Below are 20,057 nucleotides of genomic sequence, written 5' to 3'. Positions count from 1 at the left end.
CAGAACAGACAGCATCTATGAAGAGAAAGACAGTTACTGTTTCAAGTGAACAACTTTATATCAGAACTTTGGAGTTTAATCACAAAGATCCGAGAATGAGACTCGCTGATAACAGGGTCCAAATCTGAATCTGGAAGAAACCTCAATTCCCATTCCTTATGTTTAATCTCAACAAATTAATATTGAAATGAGGCAGAAAATGAAGTCCATTAGTTCTCCTAAAAGAACTATATAACATTGACAAAATATTGGACAGCACTGTGGCACTGTTGGGTGGCACGGTTGTTAGCACTGCTGCCTCACAGCTCCAGTGACATGAGTTCAATTCCCTGCTTGGGTCACTGTCTGTGTGGAGTTTGCACATGCTCCCCACGTCTGCATGGGTTTCCTCCATTTTCCTCCCACAGTCCAAAGATGTGCGGGTTAAGTTAATTGGCCATACAAATTGACCCATAGTGTCCTGGGCTCTTTCAGTTAGAGGGATTAGCGGGGTCAATGTGTGCGATTGTGAGGATTGGGCCTGAGATGGGAAATTCATTGGTGCAGATTTAATGGACTGAATGGGCTCCTTCTGCACTGTAGGTGTTCTATGATTCTATAATAACTTTCTGATTTTATTCAGTATTCCATCCTGTCGAGCTCCTCCACCAATACCAGCGCACTGTTTGACGTGGACAATTTGGGTCTAATCACCACAGCAGCTGATTTGAATTTTGAAAATGGTGACATGGTATGAGATACATTATTACTACTGAACAATGAGAATATCTTCAGCACAGAGACTTTATTCCAGCCATTTTACAGACTGGGATCTAGATTTCATTGACGGATTTAATCGTGAGTTTTGTTCTTTCTCTTCAGCTTTTCTATGCTGTGGTATCTGTTAATGACACTGGCTCTCCAAGCCTCACTTGCACAGGCACAGTAACCATCACAATTACTGATGTCAATGATGAAGTTCCAGTTATCAGGTACGTCAGATATTATTCCCCTGTTGGCAGACAAGATCAGTTCTCATTCCGACTGATGTTTCTTCAGTTTATTAAACAGGAATATTTATCACATTTTCAGCTCCTGTCCATCGACGACCTTAACCCTGAATGAGGAAGTGGCTGCTGGGACAACACTAATAACTTTATCTGCCTCAGACGGTGATGACAATGAGAACCTGACGTTTAGCTTTGCAGTAAATGAACCTTCCTTTGAAATCAACCAAGGTACGCACACGGTTAACTGTAGTGAATCCCCCAGGACAATGGCCGTGGTGAAGTCTGGTGTATAATGTTTGTGTCTGTGATATTATGTGGATGTTAAGTTTCTTACTCTGTTTTCTCCCTGCTCCTTGTGGTGTTTCTTTGTCCTGTGCTGTGTTTCTCTTTGCTCTGCTCTTTGTTTCTGCACTTGGATCTGTTGATGTGATGTTTTCTTACACAATGGGTGGAATTTTACGACCTCATTGAGCCTGTTTTGCGGCAGAAAAGTGTGATAAAGTTGAACATGATTCGACTAGTGGTGCCCATTTCCATTTTACCAATATAAAAAACTCAGTACTATTGGGATCCTGTCCAAAACGGGCGAAATATCAAGTTGCATTTTATTTATATTCATTACAAATGTATTAGTAAGCTTCATTTCCAATCATCCCAACTCACTTGACTTAACCATCTTGTTCGCTGTAGCTGGATCAATCAGGAAAACACCTCATATGTAAAAGTCACATTCAGGAGCTTGGTCAGAGAGGGTGAGCAAGGAATTAAGTTTCTCCTTTCAAACTGCTCCGTGCTGCTCAGCGGGAATTGTTTAGTGATGGCCATGTTGTGTTTCAGGTTGGGGGAGCCTGCGAGTATGTGCATGGGGATGTGGGGGGATGCTGTTGTTCATAAGCTCAAGTGTTTTGCGGGCCTGCTTCCCAGTTCTCCTGGCCAGTGCCCTGGCACTAACGCATGCTGCCAGCGCCTTCCAAGTTACATTTCCATCCCTTTCTCTGGGACAGCTTCTTGCTGGGAGAAAGAGGGTTTCCCACTTTGCCTCCATCACCTCCAGTATTCTGGTCAGATCAGCACCTAAATAACTGAGGGGGTCTCTTCCTGGAGGCCATTTCTTACTGCATTGCCTGTATGTCTCTCCATCCTTGGAGTTTCTATGGAGTGTGTAGTTCAGCTGCAGGCAGTTTGGGTGAGTCACACACCCGTTGGAGCATTCTAGTGAGTTTAATGCAGTTTGCCTTGTTACCATGGAGCAGAAGCTGAGTCAGCACTTGCAGGTGTGCTGATGGAAGGGGGAGATTTGTGCCTCTGAGTTCATTTGGGGGGGGTGGGGAGCAGGGGAAAGAGAGGGACATAGGGACACGTCGGTCAGCCATCGGGGCCAACGTGGGTGCTGAGGCCCCTTGTGTAAGGGGATGCATGGGGGGATCACTGAGGGGGTTGAGGAGGGAGTAAGAAGGTCAGTAATGTTGGGGGTGGAGTCTCCAATGTCAGTGGAGGGCTGGAGGAGGCTGTATCTGGCCCAGGAATGCTCTGTCAGTAGAGCTTTATTTTCTGTGCATGCACAGTTTGTGGGTCTGATCTGAGCTGCTGGCTATCTGGTGAGTTAGATCCCACCCACTGCCTCTAGCAGCTAGAAACGGGCCAGCCCATATTTTCAAAAATTGAGTGCACAAGAATGGGTGTGAAAATTTGCCGGCAAAATGTATCAGGAACTCTCCCATTTTCATACTAGCTGGACAATTGGAAAAAAAATCTCGTAGAATTCCGCCCTTTTTCTCAATGATTGTAGATGTGCATAATCTCTGTTCTGTGTGGTGTGACATGGCCTCTGTGAATATGTGGTTCCGTTTCTCTGTGTGTTACTCTGTGTTATTGTGACGATCTCATTTTAATTCAGTGTTGTATGCCTAACAATGTGTGTCATACAGCTCGGAGCTTTTCTCGTTTCTTGCACTATTTGTAGTTCCTTACATTTCTTTGTCTGTGATGGAGTGGATATTATTCACCTGAGCTGCATTTGGTTAAACAGATATTTCTTTTGTCTTTCAGTTGGAGACACTGTAATAATTACCAATACATTGGTATTGGACTATGAGGATGTGTCTGTTGTCAAATTCTACACACTAAATGTAATGGTTACAGACCAGGGAGGTAACACAGCCATGTGCAACCTGAATGTATCATTGACTCCCGTTGATGAGGATCCTGTGTGCGATACTGAATTTACAGCAGGTGAAGATATTTCAATGATTAATTTTGACCTATATTGAATAGTGATTGCAATGAGTTGAATTTTTCTCTGGAATCAAATGCTTTCTGCTCACAGGCTAGGATTTTCTGGCCCTAAAAACCAGAAGTAATTGGACTTCCGATGAGATTGGAAGATTCTGGTGGTGGGCAGGACTGGAAAATCGCAGCCATAATTTCATTTCTCATGCACCAATTATCAACCCAGACAGCATGCAGATCTTTCCATTGGTAGGGTGGGAATGTGGCAGCATTATTCCTGAATGTAACATCGGCAGAAAGTGGAAAATCTGCCACATTGGAATGAATGATGCTTCGTTCTTGTAATCTCCATATTTTACTGCAGTAAGACTCAGAGCCCTTCCCAGCAGCAGTTAGGGATTAGGCAACAAATGCTTGTCTAGCAAGCAATGCCGAATTCCTGTGAAAGCATAAACAAAATCCAATCAGGTCTAAGAGAAAGAACACAGGAAGGCATGGTTGCACAGTGGTTAGCACTGATACCTCACAACTCCAGGGTCCTAGGTTTGATTTTTTTCTTGGGTCACCGTCTGAATGGAGTTTGCACATTCTCCCCGTGGCTGCGTGGGTTTCCTCTGGGTGCTCTGGTTTCCTCCCACTGTCCAAAGATGTGTGGGTTAGGTGGATTGGCCATGCTAAATTCCCCCTTAGAATCCTGGGATGTGTAGGCTAGAGGGAAAAGTGGGGTAAATGTGTGGTCTTGTGGCGATAGGGCCTGCTGTGGGATTGTTTTTGGTGCAGATTTTAATGTGGCAAATGGCATCCTTCTGCATTGTAGGGTTTCTATGAAGTCCTCCCAGCTTTTAGAAAACAATGACAGCATATTAGGGCACAAAAATACAGCAATACAAACTATTGTTTCAGCAATAATTTTCACTCTAAAGGAACTCAAATCAAGGATATAATCACAGGACTCTCATGCCAATTGATCAATCAGGTATAGTTTTATGGGAATGTCCAATAATAAATTAAACATTGATGGCTGATCATTTAGATCACCAGAGCTCAGTAACACAGGGGCAGGGGTTAGAGGGGACAGTCAGATTGAGCAGGTAAGAACTTTTCCAGCAATGACTGCAGACCAGGAGGAGCAAGAGTCCTTCTTCTCGGCCTCTCAAAAATCTTCTGTTGCAATCTCTCCGTTCCCATCCACAAACACACCATCCTCCTGCCACCTAACACACCTTCTTCACTTCCACACTATCAGCTATATAGTACCAAACCAAACTTAGATTTTCCCTGATTGCCAATGCCTGTCCCTAACTGTTTCCTGCTGCAGCTTTTTTGGTACAGATGTTCCTGACAGCAGTGAATATGTGAAAGTGCAACCAGATGATTATACAGGTTAGGAATAGGCCATTTAGCTGCTGGAGCCTCTTCCTTCTCATCTCCATTTTAAATGGGAAATCCATCCTTTTTAAAGTTTGTATAACGCTGGACGGTTTAGTACCTGTTAACTCTTGTGATTGTTTCATGCAGGACCTAACGTGACTATCTCTGAAACTGATAATATTGGAGAATTTGTTTATAGAGTCTCAGCAACAGACCCTGAAAATGAGTTGTTAAATGTGAGTTTCTTTGTTATGATTGAATAATACAGAATGGAAGTCCAATGTGATATTAGAACATATACCCCATCTGTTTGTTTCATGCATTCAGTTGCTGAACAATAATGTATCTTCCCTGCTGTTCCATTCGACATGGTTTAAATTCCAGCACCTTTATTCATTGTGGCATCTCCTTGAGAGGTACAGATTATCTTTAAGCATAGAAGGCAGGCTGCAGTGCCAGCTCACTGCACTATACTCTTTGGGCCCCCAGTGAGGCCAGATTTAGTTGATAGTTTGATGAGGAATCAGGGAGCAACCCATTTGGTTGCACAGTATACTCATGGTCATGAATTGGGAACACCAAGTTTCCTTCTTGCCAATGTCCAATGAAACTGGAATGGGCAGGTCACATATTGTGACCCCTACAACCCAAATAAAATGTGGATGAACTTTAAACACTTTCTTGATCTATGAATGGGATATCCCTTATTTTTAAACTGTTGCCCTAGTGCTAGTCTCTCCCACAATGGGAAGCAGATTGTCAGCATTCATCTTGTCAAGTCCCCTCAGGGTTAGATGTGTTTTAACCTCATTAGCTTTTGCAATGCTATCAATCTGACTGTTAACTGATACATGTAATTTGCCTCGATTGATATTCATTAAGGGATGGAGTGTTATATTCCTATACCAAATGTGTAACATTCTGATTATTTGACACAATAACCATTGCATTTTCACAACAATGTGTGTGTGTTCTTTTTAAAACAATGTTTTACAGTATACAATTCTCTCACTCTCCACGTCGGGTGTTCTTACACTGTTTGATATTGATACAGTGGGTGCCATTTCTACAATAAGCTCAGTGGATTATGAAGCTACTGATCAGGTATGACGATCTATTCATTTGTGTGTGCCTTTTGTCAATCCAAGTGTATTGTCCCATTCAAGGCGCACGTGTGTATGAACTCTTCAGTATCTGAGTTATTGTGAATGGTTCTGAACATTGTGTAATTTTCAGTGAACAATCTCACTTCTGGCCTTAGATGTTGGGAAGGTCATTGATGAAGAGGTTGAAAATAGTTGGGCTGAAGAATGTTCGGAAGTTGAGATTGCTGACCTGAAAGAACCACACCCGTCTTCCTTTGTGCTAGCTATCACTCCATCCAGGGGAGAGTTTTCCCCCTGATTCCAATTAACTTCAATTTTTCTAGAGTTCCTCGCTGCCACACTTGGTCAGATGCTGGCTTGATGTCGAGGGCAGTCGCTCTTGCCTCACTCTGGAGTTCAGCTCTTTCATCCATGTTTGAATGAAGGTTCTAATGAGGTCAGCATTTAGGGATGACCCTAACAAATGCTAAACGAGCATCAATGAGCAAGTTATTGCTGAGTAAATTGATAGAACTGTTGATGACCTCTTCCACCACAGTATTAATAATCTGATGGCATGGTGTTTGGTTGGGTTGGATTTGTCCTGCTTTTTATGCACTGGACGTATCTGGATACTTTCTACATTGCCAAGTAGATGCCAGTGTAGTTTGGCTAGTGGTCAAGTGGGGTAATGACAGGCCATGAGGTACAGATTGTAGTCAAACACAATTCTGCTGTTGTTAATAGTGCACAGTGTCTCTGACCTACACGTGTGACTCCAGACCCACAGCAATTCTCATAGATGTCCAGTTTTGAGTTGCTAGATCTGTTTGAAATCTTCCTCATTTAGTACACAACAAAATGGCGGGTATTTTCAATGTAAAGGTGGGACTCCATCTCCACAAGGATTGTGCAATGGTTACTCCCTAACACTGTCATTGACAGATGCATCTGCAACAGGTAGATTAGTCAGGGCGAGGTCAGGTGGGTTTTTCTCTCCTGTCGGTTCCTTCGGTACCAGCTGCTATGTCCTTGAGGGCTTGGCTAGCTTGGTCAGCAGTGGTCTTACTGAGTCATTCTTGGTGATAGATGTTGAAGTCCCCCAGCCAGATTACATTGCTTGCTGTTGTCACCCTCAGTGCTCCCTCCAACTGGTGGAGTACTGATTCATCAGCTGAGGGGGGATGGTAGATGGTAATCAGCAGGAGGTTTCTTTCTGCATGTTTGACCTGATACCATGAGACTTCATGGGATCCAGAGTCAATGCTGAGGACTCCAAGTGTTATGGAGGAAGGGGTGCAGAAGATTTGGCAGCAACAGCATAGCGGTTGCTCCCCGTTTCCTGATGTTCGGTCCCTCAATCAGATACTGAATGTCTTTCATCAAGGGATAGGCCTGGTGGTGATAAGCTGGCTACATTATTTTAATTGCAGATCCATCTGCAGCTGCGATAATACCACTTAAGGGTCTTGATAGGAGATAGGGCAGAGTTGAGGGCCTGGGCGAGATACTGTCAGAGAGTCAGTGCAGACTTAAGGGGCCACATGGCCTTTTCTGCACTCTAGAGATTCTATGATTAGCAACAGGGTGGGAAGATCAACCATGGGCCTTCTTGCCCAGTTAAATTCTGGCCAAGACAGGAATGTGGTGGTCTTCTGGTAATCCACCATTCAGACTAATTAAATACCCTTTCCATCTCCAAGCTCACCACAGAGAGAGTAAAAGATTTCCTCCCACAGCCTGATCTTTGTGGTCTCCAACTTTGTCCCACAAGTGTTGTTTATTGCACTGTAACACACAGGCCAATCTTTATGTACTTGTGACCTTCAGGTCTTCTGACATTCTCAGTGATCAGTTGTGGTGTCTTGGTAAATGGATTTCCTTGTTGGCAACTGACTCTTTTTCAGCTCCAAGATCCTTATACTGGCCAATGATAGGCCACCTCCCACAACCAAAAAACATGACATGGAGAGGCCAGGGAATCTCACCCAATACACCACATTGAAACATAGAAACTAGAAGCAGGAGTAGGCCATTTAGACGATCGAGCCTGCCCCACCATTCATTTGGATCATGGCTGATCATCGAATTCAATATCCTGATTTTCCCCCCCTTCCCCCCATTTCTCTTGATCCCTATCGCCCCAACAGCTATATCTAATTTCTTCTTGAAATCAGACAACGTTTTGGCCTCATTTACTTTCTGTGGTCGTGAATTCCACGCATTCACCACCCTCTGGGTGAAGAAATTTCTCCTGACCTCTGTTCTAAAAGGTTTACCCTTTATCCTCAAACTATGACCTGTGGTTCTGGACACACCCACCCCCACCACTAGGAATATTCTTTCTGAATCCACTCTGTCTACCCTGTTAGAATTTTATAAGTTCCTCTGATATCCTTTCACTCTTCTAAACTCCAGTGAATATAATCCTAAATTCCCTCCTCATATGACAGACCTGCCTTCCAGGAATCAGCCTGGTAGACTTTGCTGCATTCCCTCTATAGCAAGGGCATCCCCGTTCAGACAAGAACAACAAAACTGCATACAATACTCCAGGTATGGCCTCACCAATGCCCTACACAATTGCAGCAAAAGATTCCTATCCCTACACTCAAATTGTCTCACAATGAAGGCCAACGTACCACTTGCCTTCTTTATTACTTGCTGTACCTGCCTACTTACTTTCAGTAACTGATGCACAAGGACACCAAGTTCTCGCTGAGTATCCACCTCTCACTATTCGCAACCATTCAAGTAATAGTCTGTCTTCCTATTATTGCTTCCAAAGTGGCTAACCTCACATTTATCCACATTTTACTGTATCTGCCGTGTGTATGCCCACACACTCAGCTTGCCTAAATCACACAGAAGCATCTCTGCATCCACTTCATTACTCACCCTGCCACCCAACTTTGTGTCATCTGCAAATTTGGAGATCATACATTCAGTTACATTTTACTGGGAGTGAAATAAATATTCTCACGTACATAGGAGATTGAGGTAGAAGCTGAAATATCATAAAATATGTTTTAACAGTAGCTTTGTATTATTTTAAGTATCTTTTGGATTGTTTTTCTAAATGAAGAAATTTGATATTTCACAAATATTACCTTCTCAGTCTCACTGTGTGATTAACAGTAAACATGCTGTTAAAAATCCAGTTACACCTCACTCAACAAGGCATAGCTTTATCAAAGTTTTTTTTACAGTGAGATTAATTAATGGCATAAAAGTGAAAGTCCACATTAATTCAAATAATCTCTAAAGGGGACATCAGTGCTTGCTGTGGAGCACAAAAACACCATCAAAAATCTCCTATTTCCGTTTTTAACCCTTCATGTAAAAACACAAAAAATTGCTTTCAATTGTAATGAATGCGATGTTACAACAAAAAAACTGGGGCCATTGTGAAATTCCAGTCTTCTGGTTGTGTAGCAAGTGAAAGACTATCACAGGTCTCCCATGTTTCTGATTTTTCCCCTGGCTTTCACACTTGAGGCAAAGATACAACAAAGCTCAGATAACTTGCCTCTGTTCACTTCCCCCCTCATCTTGAACTTGTGCCCCTTTGTAATTGAAAAGGCTTCCAATTGTTCATCCTATCTATATCTCTCAGGACTAAACCTGGATAATGTGCGTGAAAACCAAGATTAATCGCAGCCATTCACTGAGGTTCGCTTGACAGTACTTTCCAAACCCGCAACTTCTATAATCTAGAAAGACAAGGACAGCAGATCTATATCACCTTCAAGTTGCTCTCGGAGTCACACACCATCCTGATTTGGAACTAGCAGTGCCACAGGGTCAAAATCATGTGACTTCCTTTCTACACCACATGGACTGCAGCAGTTCAAAAGGCAGTTGACCACTACCATCTCAAGGGCAATTTGAGATGGACTATAAATACTAGTCAAGCCAGTGATGCCCACATCCTTTGAAAAAATAATGTAAAAATACACTGCACTAAATTTTTACCAATTTCTTAAGTCTTTACGCAGCCCGCTGTTGTGATGAAGCCCAGAACATCTCACATCAGCAAAAGTTTATTGACACAAAATGGTTATTGACTGAATTGTAGCAGATATTCTAGTTCCAGTAATGAAATGTGATTATATCTTGTGTCTCTGCAGCTACAGCAGTATCATGCCATGGTTTCTGTTTCTGACCCAGCAGGCAATACCTGCACTGGCATTGTAACTATCCACATTGCTGATGTCAATGATGAAGTTCCAGTCATAAGGTTTGTTATTAAACTCGTTTATGTGGCCACATTTTCTCAAATAACACTATATTTGAGAAAAAGCACTAGCTTTTGATAATATTTATACTTTGGGAGAATCATAAATTCTGAATTTAAATAAATATTCTCACCAGAACTTGTCCAACATTTTGCTTCTTAATATTTAGGGTAGATTGAGATTACATTTCCTATTTATGCTTTTGTTATGCTCAAATTGTTTTAGTAATCACAACTTCGCTTAATTCAATTGAAAAGTAAGATCAATATGAAAAGATTCCAGGTTGCACATTAATAATAAACATCCATTTTCTAGTCAATGTCCTTCGAGTCCAGTGTCAGTGGATGAAGAATTACCTGCTGGAACAATTGTAGCTTTTCTCTCGGCCTCTGATAATGACACCACTGATAACCTGACTTTCTCCTTTGGAATCCCTGAAACTGATTTCCAAATTCAGCAAGGTAAGGGAATTGACATCTCTTCATTCAGTCATTTCAAAGAGAGAATTCAGAACAAGCTATCATCTCAGTTTTTGTTTCCTGTTTTTTCTCACTCTTTTCACCACAGTCTATTGATACTGATATATCCATTATCTAATGAGAGATCTATGTATGGAACATGGAGAAAGTAAAAATTCACAAACTCACAGACTGGTTTTCCAAAGTCAGTATTGGGACACCCAAACTATCTTGGGTGCATAAAATGAGGCTTGGACCTTCATTAAATTTTTAATGAGATGTCCTTGTCTTCACAGTTTACCTTGTACCAAAGATACTAAAGCAAGAGTTGTGTCATAGAATGGCTATGGTGCGGAAGGAGGCCATTTGGGCCCATCAAATCTGCACCAACCCGACAACAGAGTATCTTGCACACAGGCCCCATTCGTATAACTCCATATATCCATATCCAACTAAGTGCCCTAACCTATATATCTTGGGACACCAAAGGGCATTTTAGCATGGCCAATTCAATGGACCTGCACATCTTTGGACTGTGGGAGCAAACCAGAGCACCCAGAGGAAACCCACGCAGACACGGTGAGAATGTGCAAACTCCACACAGTCACCCAAGGCGAGGAATCAAACTTGGGTCCCTGCGCTGTGAGGCAGCAGTGCTAACCACTGTGCCACCCCATGTGTCACATGAAAAAATTAAAATAAAAACTCTTCAGATGAACAAGGCACTCTCTTGTTTCTACAAGAGACTAAATTGAGAAAGTTAATACATTTGGCAGAATTATGAAATAAATTTGAGACAATAAGTTTGATGTGATTTTATTGCAATTTATTTGTAATTAAAACAAAAATAATTCTTTAAAGTCTAATTCTATTAGAGTTGTGCTGAGTAAGTGAACATGCAAGGGAGATTTGGTTTGCTTCCTGGACAGTACACTTTGAGAGTTACACGGGTGTAATTTCCTTGTCCCTCCTGTTGGGGGAATCGTGGCAAGCAGAATTGAAATTTTGGCAGATCATGTAAAGGTCCATTGACCTTGGATGGGAATTCTCAGTCTTTGGAAGTGCGTGGCTGGAAAGTCCCACCCCTCATTTGAATGAAGCCCTTTCCAATATAACCTGTAGACAGCACTGTAACTGACACACCAGATTGTAAGCAGTTTCTGTCAGGAAAGGGAAGGTTGTTGGGGTTGGTAAACTGTTCTGAAAACACCTCAAAAACAGAGAGGATAAAGATGGTATAAAATGAGAGAAATTATTTTGTTAGTGAGAAATAAGGAAAATGCAGGTCAGGTTTAATAACCTAACAAAAAGTAACCAAGGTTCAAAAAGGATTACACAGTTAAAATTCTGTAAACCAGTTGTGTTATTGTGCAGTTGCTGTTTACTTGCCACTGATTTTTCCTGAGCTTTATTCAGGGATGCTGCAGTCGTGACTATAAAGGTTCATGGTGACAAGATTTAAGTGGTGACAAATGTCAAAATCCATTTTCCTGCTCTGTGTTAAAGTGCAGCAGTTTGTAACCTATCTTATCCTGAAGGGTGTTGAGACTCTAACCTTTTCCACAGGGAGGTTAGCTCTGCTAGCATGGAGTAGTGTTAGTGCAATGGATGTGGTCACAGCATAACTTATTAACTTGCCCAGCAATTGAACCAAATGAATCAATGCAACAGGAAAGTGCAGGGAACTAATATTGCAAAGTAGATGAAACAAAAAGATCAAAGTAGCTTCAATAGACAGTCTATCAGAAAATAAAATGCATTATTTACTAAGGTCATAAGTATTATAGATAAATTGTCTCAGTAAAATAAATGATTGATATTAACCAATTTACCTCTCACTTTCAGTTGGAAATGGCGCATGGATTGTTACTAATTCCATTTTGGACTATGAGAATGCCTCTGCGATCACAGACTACCAACTAAATATCATTGTCACTGACCTAGCATCTCATGTCGCCAGCTGTAACCTAAATGTGTCTTTAAGACGTGTCAGTGAAACTCCTGTTTGTGACCCTCAGTTTGTTGCAGGTGAGTAGGGTGAAAAATGAATTAATCAGTACTTTGACTGTCAGTCTGTTGATATGCAAGGGTATGTGTCTCTTGTGGACAAATTTTGACTCATGTCTATGGAGGCTCTGCTATAGAATGGAAGGATGTGTCTTTGCTGTTTTCTGTGTGCTAGTAGGAAGAGCTCAGTGTGTATAGCGATACTCCCACGCGGAGCTTCATGGAGATGGTGAGGAATGTATAGTGAGGAAGATGGAAAAGGGAGTTAGTGGGATGATGCAGCCTTGCTTATACTCACATTGGGCCTGAGACAGATCCGTTGGTAAGGATCACAGCTTGCATACCATCGTATGGCAAGGATGGTGAGGAGTTTCTGTGGACAGCCAAATTTAAGGAGGATGCTCCACAGTCACTCCCAGTCGATAGAGTTGAAGGCCTTTGTGAGATCAAAAGGCCATGAATAGAAGTTGTTGCTTTCCTCTGAACTTTTAGAACAAAGAACAATATAGCACAGATACAGCCCCTTTGTCCCTCCAAGCATGCGCCAATCACGTTTATCTATCTGAACTCACCACTTATATCCCTCTATTCCCTGTCTGTTCAGATGCCTGTCAAGGTACGTCATAAATGTCACTAATGTAGCTGCCTCAACCACCTCACCTGTCAGTGCATTCCAGGCCCCCACCACTCTCTGTGTAAAAGAAATTCCCCTACACATCTCTACTGAACCTATCCCCCCTTATCTTGCACGTGCGCCCTCTTCTAATTGTCACTTCTGCCCTGGGAAAAAGCTTCCAACTGTTCACCCTACCTATACCTCATAATTTTATAAACTTCTATCAGGTCATCCCTCTTTCCAGGGAGAATAATCCCAGTTTATTCAATCACTCTTCATTGATAATACCCTCCATATAGACAGCATCCTGGTAAACATTTTCTGCACTCTCTCCAGAGCCTCCACATCCTTCTGGTGGTACGGTGACGGAATTGGATGCAGTATTACAAATGTGGCCGAACTAACGTTTTATATAACTGTAACATAATTTGCCAACTTTTATACTCGCTGCCCCATCCGGTGAAGACAAACATGCCATATGCTTTCTTCACTACTTTTTCCACCTATGCTGCCACTTTTAAAGATCTGTGGACTTATATTCCCAGATCTCTCTGTGTGTCTATGCTCCTGATGGGTCTGCCATTTATATTTTAACTCCCACCTAATCTACCGAAAAGCATCACCTCGCATTTGTCTGGATTAAATTCCATCTGCCATTTCTCTGCCCAATTTTCCAGTCTATCTATATCCTGTTGTATTCTCTGATAATCTTTATCACTATCCGTAACTCCGCCAATCTTAGTATCGTCTGCAAACTTACTAATGTAACCAGCTACGTTTTCTTCCAAGTCATTTATTTATATTACAAACAGCAGAGGGCCCAGCACTGATTCCTGCAGAACACCACAAGTTACAGACTTTCATTCAGAAAAACACCCTTCAACCGTTACCTTCTGTCTTCTTTGACCAAGCCAATTCTGAATCCATCTAGCTAGTTCACTGCTGATCCTGTGAGATTTAATCTTTTGCACCAGGCTGCATGAGGGACCTTGTCAAATGCCTTACCAAAGTCCATGTAGATAACATCCACAGCCCTTCCCTCGTCAATCATTTTTGTCACCTCCTCAAAAAACTCAATTAAATTAGTGAAAACTGACCTCCCTTGTGCAAAACCAAGCATTTCTTAGACTTGTCTTGCTGTGAAGATTATGTCCACTGTGTCTCTTGATAGAATCGCATTATGACTCCGGTAGGAGCTCTTCAGCCTTGAGGAGATGGGGATTGAGAGGGACTTCTACAATAACCTTCCCCGTGGTGGAGAACAGGGGTACCCCCTTTATAGTTACCTCAGTCAGTCTGTTCTGACACAATTACCATATCGTGATCCCCTGGCATTCTCTCCTCCTCCAGGTGAGGGCGATGAGGTCATATCTTAATGTGAGTGAACTTCCCTGCCATAGCTCATCATTTTGGCAGGGATTCCATCTGCATTGATGGCCTTATTGGTTCTGAGCTGTCAGATGGTCTTTTGAACTTCATGGTGGGCTGAGGTTATGTTTAGGTCATGGCGGGACACATGCTAGGGGATGTGGTCAAGGGCATTCACGCCAAGGACTGAATTCCAGTTCAGTTCTAAGTGCTCCTCCCAATGATACTGAGCGACCCTCTGTTCTTGATGAGCACCATTCCTTTTCCAGCTCTCACTGGAGTAGGTCATTGGGTGTTTGGGCTATAAATGGTTTTGGCTACACTGAGGAATCCAAACCTGTCATGATTATCAGTGAGTTGTATTTACTTTTTATTTATTCCCGGGATCTGTTCATCGCTGCCAAGGATAGATTTGTTGCCCATCACTAATTGCCCTTTGAACGGAAAGGCTTGCTGGGCTATTTCAGAGGGCATCTAAGAGTCAACCTCTGTGGATCTGGAGTCACATCTTGACCAGATGAGATAAGGACAGCAGATTTCCTCCCCAAAAGGACGTTAGTGAACCAAATGGATTTTTCTGACAATTGACAATGGTTTCATTGCAGAGGCAGCCCATGGAGAAAGTATTCTTCTTCTGATATAGCTTTGCAGAAGAAGGTAGATTTACCACCTTGTCTTTGAGATGGCCTTCTCCTGCTCACCATGTCTCATTCAGAGCAACAATATTGATGTTGCAGCGTCAAGAGTTCCTGAGCTCTGATAGTGATGTGGTGTTCTGTTCTGTCACTGTTGGGGTTGTCCATTAGAGTCCTGATGTCCCAGGATCTGAAACTCATTTTAAAGGAGTGGAAGATGCCGGTTTGTGGATTTATTTAAAGTGGAGTGGCCGCTGCTCACCAATGACTACACGGTTCTGACAGAACGAGAACTATGTCCAACGGCAGGGAGAGCTGAATCGATTGGAGATCAGGGTCCAGCTGAGATCTAACACACACATGGGTAACATTGCCACTAATACCCCCTATCCTGGGGTCCTGCAGTCCAGCCAGCTTTTGGCTTGATTTGGAGGAAGATAATTGGATTCCAAACATGCCCTCCTGTGGCATCATTCCTACCTAGGGCTCAGGATGGTGACACATCCATCAATCAATCTCTCATTAACCCTTCCTCGCTCATTAACCCTTCCTCGCTCATTAACCCTTCCTCGCTCATTAACCCTTCCTCGCTCATTAACCCTTCCTCGCTCATTAACCCTTCACGCACTCAAATCTCACTCATTCAACTCACACCCCTTCACCCAATCCCTTTAATGTTTCCTGCCATTCCTGCTTGCTTGTGGAATGTTGTGTTAATTCACTGATGGTGGCCGAGTTCTAGCTGGAGTGGACAGAGCCTTGGTCGGTGCATGTGTGTGTTAGTGAATGTGCTTGTGAGCAAATGTGCGTTGGTGGATGTGGTAACTGATGTGAATATCAGTGAATGTGGATTTAAGGATATTTGTGATTATAGATTTGGTGTTAGGCCTGAGGCTTAGCAGTGTCCGAACATGGGCATGTGCTGATGGTAGTTGGGAGAGCCAAAAGTGAGGGGAGCTGGGGAAGTTGTGAGCGAGACATGGGGGATGCAAGGAAAAGCAGGGGGATGGAGGCATGGCAACTGGGCAAGATGCGGGAAGAAGCAGTGGAGAGCTCAGGCCCAACCCATCATAAGAGAGAATGGGTTTTAAAATTGAAAAGATCACTAGTGAGACCACATCGAGTCTTCTGTGCCGTGTTGGTCTCCTTACCTAAGGCCACAGAGGGAGTGCAACTGAGGCTCACCAGACTGAATCCTGAGATGGCAGGATTCTTCTCTGAAGATAAATTGAGGAGTCTGGGCCTGTGTTTTTTCTAGAGTTATGATCCCATTGAAATGTGCAAAATTGTTAAAACGCTCAACAATAGATGCAGGAAGGATGTTTACCCTGTTTGGGGGGGGTGGGGGGGTTGGGCGGTTCTAGAATAAGGAAACACAGTCTCAGAATAAGAGGTGGACTATTTAGGACTGAGATGAGGAGGAATTTCTTCACTCAGTGAGTGGTGAATCTTTGGAAATCTAACCCTGTGAGGGCTGAAGGGGCCCAGTCATTGAGCCTGTTTAAAACAGAGGTCAACCGATTTCTACATTCCAATGACATTAAGGGACAGAGGGATCATCCTCAGTGGTAAAGACCATTACAATACATTGATTTGTTGCATTAGGAGTGTTTTTATTTATTAGGAGTTTAGAGATGATCTCATGGAAATGTACAAAATTCTTAAGAGGCTCAAAAGGCTCAACTGAATAGACTTAGATGAGTCTCAGAATAAGACTGAGACGAGGAGGAATTTCTTCACTCAGTGAGTGGTGGATCTTTGGAACTCTATCCCCATGAGGGCTGAAATCATTGAGCCTGTTTAAAACAAAGGCGATTGATTTTTATATTCCAGTGACATTAACGGACAGAGGGGTCACACTCAGTGGTAAAGACCATTACAATACATTTGTTGCATTAGGAGTGTTTTTATTCTTTTGTGGGATGTGATCTTTACTGACAAGGTGAGCATTTGTTGTCTTTCCATGATCACCCGAAAGCCAAAGTTACAATGATAAATTCTGTTCAACACATTGAAATGCTTCATCATTGGTTCATCTCAAACATAAACTAATTTACCATCATGAGCACCATCAGTTACACATTGAGATGATCCTGTTTACAATAATCACCTTTCCTTTGTTACAGGAGCTGCTGTCAGTATTGCTGAGGACATTGCTATTGGTACCTCTGTCTATAAGATAACAGCATCTAACCCTGATGGATATGCTTTACAAGTTAGTCCTTTCTCATTGTCGGATGGTTTAGTTCTAGGTTGAGCTTATGACACGCAATTTGAACCATTTTGTTCCTTGTAACAATATAAATATCTTCTTTTCTTCACCCCAAATCGGCTCCATATTTATCTCAATCCATCAGTTCTTCTTACCTATTCCCTTCTTCCCTCTCCTCTCCTCCTTTCCTCTCACACCCTGTGTCTCCTCTCATCAACTGTCTCTCTGTCCACACATTGCCCCATCTCCATTTGACTCCAGTTCTCTCCTCATTCACTAACCTTGCTGGACACAAACACAGCACAAGTTCCTGACTTTCCCCTACAGCAGCACCAGGGATTAACTAGGAGACAGTGAGTGGAATTCTTTTATTTTCTGTCTAAATGTCAGCTCCGATGTTGAAAGCAGACGCTAGCCCACTGGCTGCAGTGCCCGCTGTACCCGCCATATTTTTAAACACTTGCACTAAAAAATCAAGGAGCTGGTTTCCATGACAAAAGAGGGCCTGCTTGGCCTGAAACATCCGCTATTCACCAATCAGGGTGCCCCAGTGTCAGAACGATAAAGATAGATCAAAGGAACTCCTCCTCCACTCCCCCACCAGCAATGAATCTTCCCATCTCCACCATGGATTTCACAAGTAACTAGCCCCCCTCCCCCCCCCCCCACAGCTCGCCACGGAAAGCCCCTGCCCCACAGAATACCAATTGTGGCCCCACCCCACGCCCACCACAGAACATACAGCACCCTCCCCAAGGAACCTCCCTGGCAGTGCCAGGTTCCTGCCTGGGGATGACCTTCTGCCCCCAGGGGCTGTACTTCTGAACTTACCTGGCACATTCTGTTTGCCACTGCCCTGTTTTTAAAAGGCTGTTGTAAAGAGTGCCAAAGTGACGTCACACTGTGGTTGGATGTTACAGCGGGGAGGCCGGCTAATTATATTTGATGGGAGTATAATGGGGTTTCCATCATTGCGAGGTGGGGACCCAGTTACGTAACTCAGGCGATGGGAACAATCGAGTTGGGGGGAGTGAGCTGGAGGAGTCCCACTGGCGTAAAAGCCGTTTTGGGACCTGCCCTCGATTCTCCACTCCCACTGTCAATCCCCCTCTCCCCCCCACCGCCCCCCAGTAGATTCACACTTTGAAATAAGAATAAAAATGCTGGAAAAGCTCAGCAGGTCAGGCAGCATCTATGGAGAGAAACAGATGTTGCAGCTGTTTAGGCCGGTGGGATTGTCCCATCCCGCTGTAAAGGACAGAGGTTTGGCTGAGTGCCCAGATTCTCCAACCTTGCTGCAATGGGAGCGTGGTGTGAACAGCCAGTAGGATTGTGCCCAAAGATTTAAGTCAATGGTCTTTCACTGTGAAGTAGTGGAGGTTATCACAGAGAGCCAGGTAGGCCACTCACTACTAAGATCCAAGTCTGAATCCAGAAAAAACCTCAATTCCCATTCCTTATGTTTAATCTCAACAGTTGAGATGGAAAAAAAAAATAGAAAATGAAGTCTATCTCAATGTTTACCTAAATGAATTGTATACAGCACTGACAGAAATATAACTTTGATTTTATTCAGTATTCCATCCTGTCGAGCTCCTCCACCAATACCAGCGCACTGTTTGACGTGGACAATTTGGGTCTAATCACCACAGCAGCTGATTTGAATTTTGAAAATGGTGACATGGTATGAGATACATTATTACTACTGAACAATGAGAATATCTTCAGCACAGAGACTTTATTCCAGTCATTTTACAGACTGGGATCTAGATTTCATTGACGGATTTAATTGTGAGTTTTGTTCTTTCTCTTCAGCTTTTCTATGCTGTGGTATCTGTTAATGACACTGGCTCTCCAAGCCTCACTTGCACAGGCACAGTAACCATCTCAATTACTGATGTCAATGATGAAGTTCCAGTCATCAGGTACGTCAGATATTATTCCCCTGTTGGCAGACAAGATCAGTTCTCATTCCGACTGATGTTTCTTCAGTTTATTAAACAGGAATATTTATCACATTTTCAGCTCCTGTCCATCGACGACCTTAACCCTGAATGAGGAAGTGGCTGCTGGGACAACACTAATAACTTTATCTGCCTCAGACGGTGATGACAATGAGAACCTGACATTTAGTTTTGCAGTAAATGAACCTTCCTTTGAAATCAACCAAGGTACGCACACGGTTAACTGTAGTGAATCCCCCAGGACAATGGCCGTGGTGAAGTCTGGTGTATAATGTTTGTGTCTGTGATATTATGTGGATGTTAAGTTTCTTACTCTGTTTTCTCCCTGCTCCTTGTGGTGTTTCTTTGTCCTGTGCTGTGTTTCTCTTTGCTCTGCTCTTTGTTTCTGCACTTGGATCTGTGGACGTGATGTTTTCTTACACAATGGCCTTAAACCTTTACACCACTGGGTCCTTCCAGACCACCAGTGGAGACCTTTGTGGCTAGATTAACTTAAATATTCATCCTTGCTGGCCAGATTAGGTCATTTAGTCTTTTTCAGCACCGCTTCCCAGTTCTCCTGGCCAGGGCCTTGATTGCATTTCCATCCCTTTCTCTGGGACAGCTTCTTGCTGGGGGGAACAGGCTGTCCCACCTTGCCTCCACCATCTCCAGTAACTTGGCCTGTCTATCCATCCTTGGAGTTTTTATGGAGCTGTGCCTTGTTAGGGAAGTTTGGGTGACTCACTCGCCTGTTAGAGCATTCCAGTGAGTTTAATGCAGTTTGCCTTGTTACCATGGAGGAGACCAAGTCAGCACTTGCAGCTGATGGAGGCGGAGTTGGGATCTGTGACTCTATGATGAAAGGGGGAATGGGAAGGAGAGGGACATGTCAGTCAGCCACTA

The 20,057-nt window shown here is 43.1% G+C and overlaps 1 protein-coding gene across 1 annotated transcript in view; it reads left to right on the top strand.

The window, feature by feature from the left end:
• Positions 1-20,057, top strand: part of LOC145355610 (protocadherin Fat 4-like) — a 143,787-nt gene that overhangs the window by 21,607 nt on the left and 102,123 nt on the right. The window contains exons 10-21 of the mRNA XM_080207855.1: positions 623-730; positions 862-971; positions 1,072-1,217; positions 3,039-3,221; positions 4,737-4,825; positions 9,805-9,914; positions 10,228-10,373; positions 12,216-12,398; positions 17,123-17,211; positions 18,785-18,892; positions 19,024-19,133; positions 19,234-19,379. Of these exons, the coding sequence (XP_080063981.1) occupies positions 623-730; positions 862-971; positions 1,072-1,217; positions 3,039-3,221; positions 4,737-4,825; positions 9,805-9,914; positions 10,228-10,373; positions 12,216-12,398; positions 17,123-17,211; positions 18,785-18,892; positions 19,024-19,133; positions 19,234-19,379 (1,528 nt within the window). The remainder of the gene's footprint in view (positions 1-622; positions 731-861; positions 972-1,071; positions 1,218-3,038; positions 3,222-4,736; positions 4,826-9,804; positions 9,915-10,227; positions 10,374-12,215; positions 12,399-17,122; positions 17,212-18,784; positions 18,893-19,023; positions 19,134-19,233; positions 19,380-20,057) is intronic.

The sequence above is a fragment of the Carcharhinus amblyrhynchos genome, chromosome 19, assembly GCF_965287045.1.
Source record: "Carcharhinus amblyrhynchos chromosome 19, sCarAmb.v2.hapA, whole genome shotgun sequence".
In the NCBI taxonomy this organism is placed as follows: Eukaryota; Metazoa; Chordata; class Chondrichthyes; order Carcharhiniformes; family Carcharhinidae; genus Carcharhinus; species Carcharhinus amblyrhynchos.
This window is presented reverse-complemented; position numbering and strand designations above follow the sequence as displayed.